General features: G+C 33.7%; 2 protein-coding genes across 6 annotated transcripts; both read left to right on the top strand.

Moving 5' to 3' along the window:
• Position 1: 1 nt before the first annotated feature.
• On the top strand, positions 2-2,920 carry LOC100678499 (condensin complex subunit 2). Of its 2 annotated transcripts, none has more exons than XM_008213635.4 (2): positions 2-742; positions 953-2,920. In XM_008213635.4, the coding sequence occupies exons 1-2, from the start codon at positions 232-234 to the stop codon at positions 2,086-2,088; spliced, it is 1,647 nt and encodes a 548-aa protein (XP_008211857.1). In that variant the 5' UTR covers positions 2-231; the 3' UTR covers positions 2,089-2,920. The 2 variants fall into 2 exon arrangements, with proteins under 2 accessions (XP_008211857.1, XP_008211856.1); XM_008213634.4 differs by having other exon boundaries at positions 2-847.
• LOC100121135 (calcineurin subunit B type 2) lies at positions 2,235-8,243 on the top strand. 4 transcript variants are annotated; one of them, XM_001604671.6, is made up of 5 exons: positions 2,235-3,837; positions 4,087-4,126; positions 4,685-4,896; positions 4,999-5,208; positions 5,387-8,243. In XM_001604671.6, exons 1-5 carry the CDS (start codon positions 3,835-3,837, stop codon positions 5,432-5,434), a joined length of 513 nt encoding a protein of 170 aa, XP_001604721.2. In that variant the 5' UTR covers positions 2,235-3,834; the 3' UTR covers positions 5,435-8,243. The 4 variants fall into 4 exon arrangements, with proteins under 4 accessions (XP_001604721.2, XP_016840725.1, XP_032454867.1 ...); XM_016985236.3 differs by having other exon boundaries at positions 4,996-5,208; XM_032598976.1 differs by having other exon boundaries at positions 3,097-3,572.
• Positions 8,244-8,892: the final 649 nt, after the last annotated feature.

The raw sequence follows: 8,892 nt of genomic DNA, 5'->3' as shown, positions 1-8,892 counted from the left end.
CAAACGACTGTCGCGCGCAAAGCGACGAATCAGCTGTCTTTTAGCTGGACGAGATCGGCCAATCGGCAGCCGATCGACGATGATAGCAACAGATCCAGTGCGATTTAAACTTTAATCCTCTTTCTTTTTCGGGCTAGCCGGCGTGTGCGCGTCTTTTGATAAATACACAGGTGCACCGCGTGCATTGGGTAACATACCAGTGATAAGACAAGAAAGTGGTCTCATGGGAAAATGGAAGATCCGCCCGCGAGAGACATCCACGAGCTGGGGGAAAACGACGACGAAGCGGAAAGGCTGGCCCGGAGGGAGCGGAATTCCTCGTCGAAGATCACCTGGAGTGCCGAATCTTCGCTCAATTTCTCCAAGTTGCCGAACTTGTCGAGCCATGAACTACACAATCAAATCATCCAGTGCCTCAAGCTTAGCGCTGAGAACAAGATCAGCGAGAAAAACGCTTTCCAGCTAAACATGATAGACTTCCTGAGCTATTCACTGATCAAGCAGGATGACGAGCTGACCAATTTACAAATGGCCAGTGCTTGCCTAGATGCCAGTGGTAAGATATATGGCTACAGAGTTGACAAGGTGCACTCGGACTTGCTGAAAGTCGTGGGTTATGGAGGCAGGGGAGAGAAGCGTAGACACGATGATAACAATAACGATGAAAATGAAAATAACCAGCGCCAGAGGAAGAGGAGGAGAAAAAATTATCACATTTTTTCCTCAGTCGAATTGTTGAAAGGTAATTTAGATACTTATAATCCGCTGAGTCTGATGAACTTCCAAAGTGATGTACAGACTTCTGACATGCTCTTTCAAGCTAGTCTTCCACAGCATGCTGACCAAGGTATTGCTTTGAATTTGTACAAGGATGTTCTTCTTGACAGAGTGCCATCAGATAAGTGCAATATTACCAAAGCATTGACCATTCTTACAAATGATTTTTCCACAGATCATTTGTGTCCATCTTATGCAGATTTTAAATTCCTTGGGTGGTTACCCGATGATGAACTGGAAGTTGATCAAGAGTCATCAAACCCCATGGATGAAGATGAGAATGGTGAATTTCATTTCAATCTTGATGATCCAATCTCTGATGACGATGGAAATAATAATGTCATGGACTGCCGGGATTTAGCTGAAAGCGCTGATAGATTAGCACAAACTGTCCAAGATGGTGAAAACATAGTCGACTTCCAAGATATCATTGCAAACAATCCAAATTCAAATGTCAACTATGAATATTCTTACATGGAACTCAATCATAAAATTGATTGGGCTGGACCATCGCATTGGAAAGTGAAGTTCAACAAAAATGCCAATGGAGTATGTAAACATGCAGTCAAAAAAAGGAAAAAGGAAATTTCTTTGTCATATTCTAGAAAGTTAAAAGAAGAAGCATGTACAAGGAAATACATTACAAGAAACAGATCTGTAATGAATACTTCAAAATGGTCAGAAGAAAAAAATGAAAATCCATTAAATGAAACAGATCATGATAGCAAACGTTTTTACGATTATTTCCTCAAATCAGGAGAACCAAAAAAATCATTAGAAACTGGTTTAACAGATGAACAAAATGATGATGCAATAAGGGCTCAAGAAAATTTTGATCTCAGTAAGAGTCTAGATTTATCTAAATTGTATGATGATGACATTGACTTTGATGCAGATGACAATGGAGAACATGATCATACTCAGCATCTTCAAGACAATAATGATGTATTAATACCAGCTAGTCAAGAAGCCTTTATGGGTAATAATCTAGTCACCTTACCATCATTGATTCCGAAAGTCTTTATACCTTACTCCCAAAAAGCAAAAAAGATAGACATGCATAAAATTAACAAAGCTACTGAAGAAATTTTGCAAAAAATAGAAGACGAAAATGAAAATAGTAAGCCTACAGAATTTAGTGAAGTATATTTGCAATTACCTAAAGTTTTGTCTAAATCAAATGTTGCATCGTTAAGTGCTGGTCTGTCATTTGTATCTCTGCTGCATGTAGGTCACAAGAAAAATTTAGAATTAAGCAGTCAAAATAATTTATGTGATCTTATAATTAACAATCACAAAAAAGACAGATAAACCATGTGCAATTTAATTAAGCTTCAATACCAAAGTCAAGCTACTTTGGTAAAATAATAGTAGTGTTAATTTTAGTTTTATCAAATACTTTGTGTAATTTTTATCAAATCTCTCTAATTAAGCTATGAAAATTATCTTCTCTATGGATTAATGCATGATTTACAAATTATAAAGATCAATTATGGTATACTAGTATGAATATAGACAAGGGAATTGATAAAAATTAGATAGTATTTAACATGTGCAATCATAATACCTTTATTAATTATTAGAGTTATTAAGCAAATTCATTACTAAAAATCGATGTGATGAAGTAAGAAATTTACACTGATGTACATATAGTGAACTGTTTGTCAGATTTATTTATATTTTTTATTTACTTCTATTTTGTGATTTTTGATTTATAAAATATTTTTTGGATATAGTATGTACACATGAAGAGAGGTGATACATTTTTTTACATAAGTACTTTATTTTTTGAGAAAAAACCAGCAGTTGTTTATGCAGGCTTCACAAGGATGTATATGTGAATTTTGTCACTTATTTATACATCAGGCTGTACAAAGCTATTTTGGTAGCAGTTAAAAAATTATAGAAAAAGAAATGAAAATGTATAAAAAAATATATTTTACACTATATTTGTTATAAAATTTTGTAATGCAGAATTTAAGATCGTTATTGTTATACATAAAAAAAATGTATGCACATAAAATTGTATGCATAATATGCATGTAAATATTAATTAAAAATTATAAGCACGAATGCACAAACGCAATAAACATAAATCCAAACAATGAAATGAAAATAAAAGTAATTGTTGATTTATATAAAATACCGTTATTTATTTCTCCTTTTTTCTAAGTATTCTATATGTGGATGAAAAACATTGATGAGCTTTGAATGCCGATTTTCGTGATAATTATTTATTATTTCAGTAATATAAACGAAACAATTTTAATTTATGGAAATTATTAAAAGAACAATTTAATTAAAATTCATCTATTTTGGTTCTTCAATAAGCCTAACAAAGTGTAAAATTTATAGTGATAGCAAATAAGACAAATTTTTTATCGTTTTCGAAATAGAAAAGCGGAGTAATAAAAATATAAAATACTTACCTTCATAAGCATCACTTCGAAAGGAACCGCGCTTCGAAAACTGGTCCGCACGTTCAGCTGTATGTATGTATGTATGTATATATATATATACACACATATAAAAATAAATAGGTACATGTGACCTATAGTCGCTTGCGCAGGCGCGAGGTTATCCCCCAGGCCAATATAGGTGTATCACTACATCAGACAGTGTCTGATGTGTGTCTATTCGTATATTGTATACAAGTGTGTATAGTATAAGTATAGATATAGCCGCGCGCGCGGGCGAGACATTTTCGGGGCCGTTCGCGCATAATTATAGGTATAGAACGAACGCAGCAGAGCGAGAGGCGAGTCGAACGAAAACGGAGAGCAGCGCATAGTGAGGTACTGAAGTATACTTATAGGTATACACGTAAAAAAGAGTCAGTCAGCCAGAGCGGAGCAGTATAGCCAGAGAGAGTGAGAGAGAGAGAGAGAGAGGAGAGAGCAATAGCTATATATACACCCATACACCTGCGCCCTAGTCGCTGGTACTGCTGCTACTGCTGCCTCGTCGTTTTCATATCAATTCGATCCGTCGTCCTCGTCCAGTGCAACTTGCATCCGTCGTCGATCCCAGCAGATCAACAGCCCAGGATTAGCCGCGATGGTGAGTCTATCCGTCCCGTCCGGGATGTCGTGTCGTGCGCGAGAATGAGAGAAAAACGGGCGGACGCGCGCGAAGAAATCAATGCTGTGTGGATGGGATGATGCGTCGCCCTCCCTTTTTTCCTTCTCTCTCTCGTTCTTTTGCGCGCGATGAGCGTCTTGTGCATTTATATATATATATATATATATATATATATATATATATGCCTATGTCCTGAGGACTACTTGTTTGTTTGTTTGTTTTTTTTAGGGAAACGAGAGCTCGCTGCCCATGGAGCTGTGCTCGAACTGTGAGTCGCTATTTTCTCTCGTTGTATACCTAATGCCTGAAGCGCGCTGAGGAGAGAAAGAGACACTCCTATCGCGTAACCTTGATGACACGGAAGAGCTTTCCAAAGACGAGAAAATGCAGAGGCTTGCTGCCAATTCACGCTTGGAAAGCTCTGTGGAGCTGTACTGCTTTTCTGAGTTTGCAGTCAGTTTTTGGGGGTGGAGCAAGGGGTTTTTATTGGCATTAGGGTTTCTAAAGCTCTGGCTCAACGAGCTCAAACAATGTCACTGAAAGTTTGGCATGAATTTACTATTTTAACTTGCAAAGATTGGCCTCAACATTCTTAGCTTTACCAGAATTTGTTATGTTTACAGTGCAAACTTTCTCTTAACACGCCTTGTTTTTGCTTGATTTGATCGATCCAAGTTCACTGACACTAGATTGTGCTAAACAAAATGAAAATTTTAACGATTTCAGTCATCTTGAAAATTTTGTAGTTGAGAATGAAATCATCGATTACAGCATTGTTAATTTTTCTATGTTAAATATTGTTAATCTGTGACATTCTTGCCTACAGTTGATGCAGATGAAATTCGAAGGCTGGGTAAAAGGTTCAGGAAACTGGATCTTGACAATAGTGGGGCTTTGAGCATTGACGAATTTATGTCTTTGCCTGAGCTGCAGCAAAATCCACTTGTCCAACGTGTAATAGATATTTTTGATGCTGATGGTAATGGAGAAGTAGATTTTAAGGAATTTATTCAAGGAGTATCTCAATTTAGTGTGAAGGTGTGAAAGCAAAACCTTTTGTAGATCCAATAATCATCCATACCTTGAGATAATACTGATAATTTCTTTTGATGTGCAATACAATTTTCTGTTTTCAAGCAGGGTGATAAAGAAAGCAAGCTTCGGTTCGCGTTTAGAATCTACGATATGGACAATGATGGTTTTATAAGCAATGGGGAATTGTTCCAAGTGCTAAAGATGATGGTGGGAAACAATTTAAAGGATACTCAATTACAGCAGATAGTTGACAAAACAATACTTTTTGCTGATAAAGATGAGGATGGAAAAATTAGTTTCGAGGAATTCTGTTCGGTGAGTTTCCATATTTATTTTCCATTGCAAAGGGTATAATAGAGTTTTCATAAATAAATTATTTAAATGCACTATTAGAAGTAGTTAAACAAAAATTCGGAAAACAATTCAATTCAATACATTAATTAACTAAATCCTAGACATTCAAAATCATTGAATTTAATATTTTTCATTTTAGGTTGTCGGCAATACTGACATTCATAAGAAGATGGTGGTTGATGTTTAATTAATCAAAGCTCTTAAAAGCGTGTAAAAATTTAAGTACTAATAAGCGCGATAATTTGATTGGGTGTTATCATAAAATATCAACTTTCCCCTTTTTTAACATTTCTATCATTAACAATCCTTGATTTTTTATACTTTGTCGATTTTTAACTGTACTTGCCTTTAAATCATATATTTTTCTTGCCAACTGCCTTATTTTTCTACTCGCAACTTTTAAAAGCTAACGATAACGATATGTGCAATATTTTTAAATAAAACAAATGTTTGACTGCTATCAAGTGTGCAATCCAAGAAAATGCTGTGTTAAAGCAGATATTCAATTGTAAAAGAAAGTCAATTGATCTGCTTAATCAAGCCAATAAGTTTTATGATAATGCCCAATCCTTACTTGTATGTATAAGTGAAAAGCAGATCTATTTAAATAATAGGACGAGAAGAGTTATAAAATGATAAAAAGTAAATAAAAAGCAAGTGATTGTCATCTTTCATGAATATCAATGAATTCATTTTTATGAGAATATATTATATTATATATATGAAATATATTATAATACCACCACTACGACTTTACTTCGATAGCGTTAATTGTCATTATTTATATATGTATAACAATCTCTTCTTGTCCCTTTATATGCTAGGCACTCTCGCTAAAAACAAAACAAAAAACATTATACAATTAATCTTTAAGCACTCTCTGCTCGAATCAGTCACCGAGTCAGGGTTTCGTTACAGCCCTTATGTACCTTAACTTATTGTTACCTGCGAGAATACACTTGTATTGTAATTTATACATATATATATATATAAAAAAAGTAAAAGTTAATGAGAGCGTTGCAGGGCATACACATTTTTTGTAAAATCGTCGACGACTCTTCTTGATCGACTCAAAAAAAGTAATGCAAATAACAAATATGTAAGAGCTAAATGCGACAGAGTTGTCGGAAAACTACGCGCAAAGTTTTAGGTTTTCGCCTGTCTCGTATCACGTGCCTGCAAGGAAAGTGAATAAATTAATGTTGTCATTGATTCGCAACACAATTTCAAAAGACGATTATTTTCTATACTCATTGGTGCTAAAGTTATCGCCGTATATATCGCATTGCTGCACGTACATAATCAGTTTAATTATTAAAAACAAAAGAATGCTTCTAAGTTTTGTGAGATAGTCATAACATATTTGATCTGTTGATTTATAAACTTGTTTATAAAGAACAAAAATCGAGAAAACGGTGTGAAACTTTATGACGCAATGATGTAAGTGCCGAAAAAAATTTAACAAAATTTGCTGGGGATAAAGACAACTAATCAATGAAAATAGTTTACATAGTCGACCTTGATTTTACGACACCCTATACGCATTGAACAAAAAAATGTTTTCTCAAACTTTCCAATGTAAAGCACTTTTAAAAGCTTGGGGAAAAACTTTTTGAAGGAAACTGTTAATCCAGCTATAAAATCAATCTTACTTAAATGTTAATAATTAAAACATCTTCGACATTCATTCGCATCAGAATTAAGTAACTTTTTTTTCAAAACATTTTGTTCTTATTTGAGTTCATCACACTTGTTGATTGTAATCATTTCAAGAGCTTGAGTTATTTATTTTATCGTTTATATTTCTTATTCATCGAATCATTGAAAAAAATATCAGTGCAATGCTATATACATTTTTTGTTTTGTTTTGTTTTTGGAATTTTGATTGTTATGGCATAATTTATACTTTAAATGTTAAGCATGTCAAATTACGATGAATTTATAAGTCTGTAAACATTATTTAGCCGGTTTTGTTTTAAAAATTTATTTCTTTTATTACAATGTTTCATAGTCGTGGGTAAAACGCGATTGAATTATTGCATTATGATATGTGCACGTTTTCGTTTGCAATATTTTGAATTATTGCCAGTAACAAATCCGTACGTACATAATTTGTTAGAGGATTGTTTTGTATAAATAATTTTCAATTATTATTTCGTGAATACGGATTGCAGAGGCCATATTGTTTTTATACTTATATATTTCATTTTTACGTTCATGCCCACATTTGCGATACTATATACATTGTTTTCGCTCAATTGTAAGCATATTCTTTATAATCGCTAGGTTTTTCCTTTTAAATCTTGGATTGTTGTATCGGGATATTTATCGTTATATTATTATTAATAAAGAGTAAACGGTGTATTACGTCGCAACTATATTTTTTCGTTTAATCAGCCTGTTCATTCATACTTGAATTCATATAGTGAAGAAAATAAATGATATCATATCTCAATCGTCGAAAACTTGCCTGAGGTCTTGTGTCGAAACTGTGAACCTACTAAATTTTATATTCGTGCGTGCGCGTGTTTTCGCTGAAGAAAAGAAAAAAGTAGATCAGAATATAAGAAAATAATTATTGCCAACTCATATGTATATCATCTGTGCAAGTAAGAGTGGGGGTGTTTGCAAGAATGCTTGAAAGGAGCAATTATATATAATTGTATATAGCCGTATGTGTTCATGGATGCTTACATATATAATTATATATAACTGTTGTACAATAGAATATAGCAGCAGTTTTAAACAAGTTTTTTTTTAAGTCAGTGCATAGTTTTTCAAAATTGTTCTCGATTGAATCTCCCAAACAGTATATATACACACATATTATAAACCAGGCAGAATTGTGTGAATATTTTTTGTTTCCCGATGAGAGCGAGCCGATTCAAGTTGGAAAACGGGATAGACAAGGGCACGAAACGATACATTTTTCCCGGCTGGACGTGCATACAGTCTCATTTTATCGCGCATCCGAGAGGAAGAGAAAATAGTTAAAAGAGAGAAAAAGGGAGAGAGTAAAAGCAGAGAGTGAGTGTGAGAGCCTGTGAAAGTAAAAAAAGATTAAAAAAAAAGAAATTTAAAAGCATAAATACAAGTGAATCACAAAGCTACGGTGATGAACTAAAAGAACTTCTAGGAGAGTATGCTAGAGTGTTTAGATGTACGTCTTACCATATTCGTGCAAAAGACTGAAACATGAGTGGGACCCCCTACATCTTTTGAGCGAGCGTGATCACATCAGCTGCGAATCTAATTAAGTGTCGTGTGGTCATTTAAGTATAATAATACAAATTACGATGATAATTTAATATATTATATTATATATATATATATATATATATATATATATATATAATATAAAAATAATGCATACGCAGATATTACAAAAAAGTCTTATTCTACCGTTGTAACTGTTTCTATATGTACAATAAAAATTATTTAAAATTAAATTATTTAAAAGTTTGAAAGTACTCTCACGATTTCCTTACCTACACTTGCACTTGAATTTGACATTGTCCAGAATCAATACGTTAATTTGTATCCAATACTCCCCCTGATCCACATATTTTTCTTGAGTTTATTGCCTCTTATATATTTGACGTTAGGTAAATAAAAATAATATTTAATCAGTATGGAAAAGGACAG

The sequence above is a fragment of the Nasonia vitripennis genome, chromosome 4, assembly GCF_009193385.2.
Source record: "Nasonia vitripennis strain AsymCx chromosome 4, Nvit_psr_1.1, whole genome shotgun sequence".
Lineage (NCBI taxonomy): Eukaryota > Metazoa > Arthropoda > Insecta > Hymenoptera > Pteromalidae > Nasonia > Nasonia vitripennis.
This window is presented reverse-complemented; position numbering and strand designations above follow the sequence as displayed.

Bases quoted from the DNA above. Each gene is read 5' to 3' on its own strand.
- LOC100678499 (XM_008213634.4), top strand. From the start codon at position 232: ATGGAAGATCCGCCCGCGAGAGACATCCACGAGCTGGGGGAAAACGAC. The intron at 848-952 runs GTATTGCTTTGA...ATTTTTCCACAG, and splicing joins TCCACAGCATGCTGACCAAG to ATCATTTGTGTCCATCTTAT.
- LOC100121135 (XM_016985236.3), top strand. The intron at 4,127-4,684 runs GTGAGTCGCTAT...TCTTGCCTACAG, and splicing joins CATGGAGCTGTGCTCGAACT to TTGATGCAGATGAAATTCGA. The intron at 4,897-4,995 runs GTGTGAAAGCAA...TCTGTTTTCAAG, and splicing joins TATCTCAATTTAGTGTGAAG to CAGGGTGATAAAGAAAGCAA.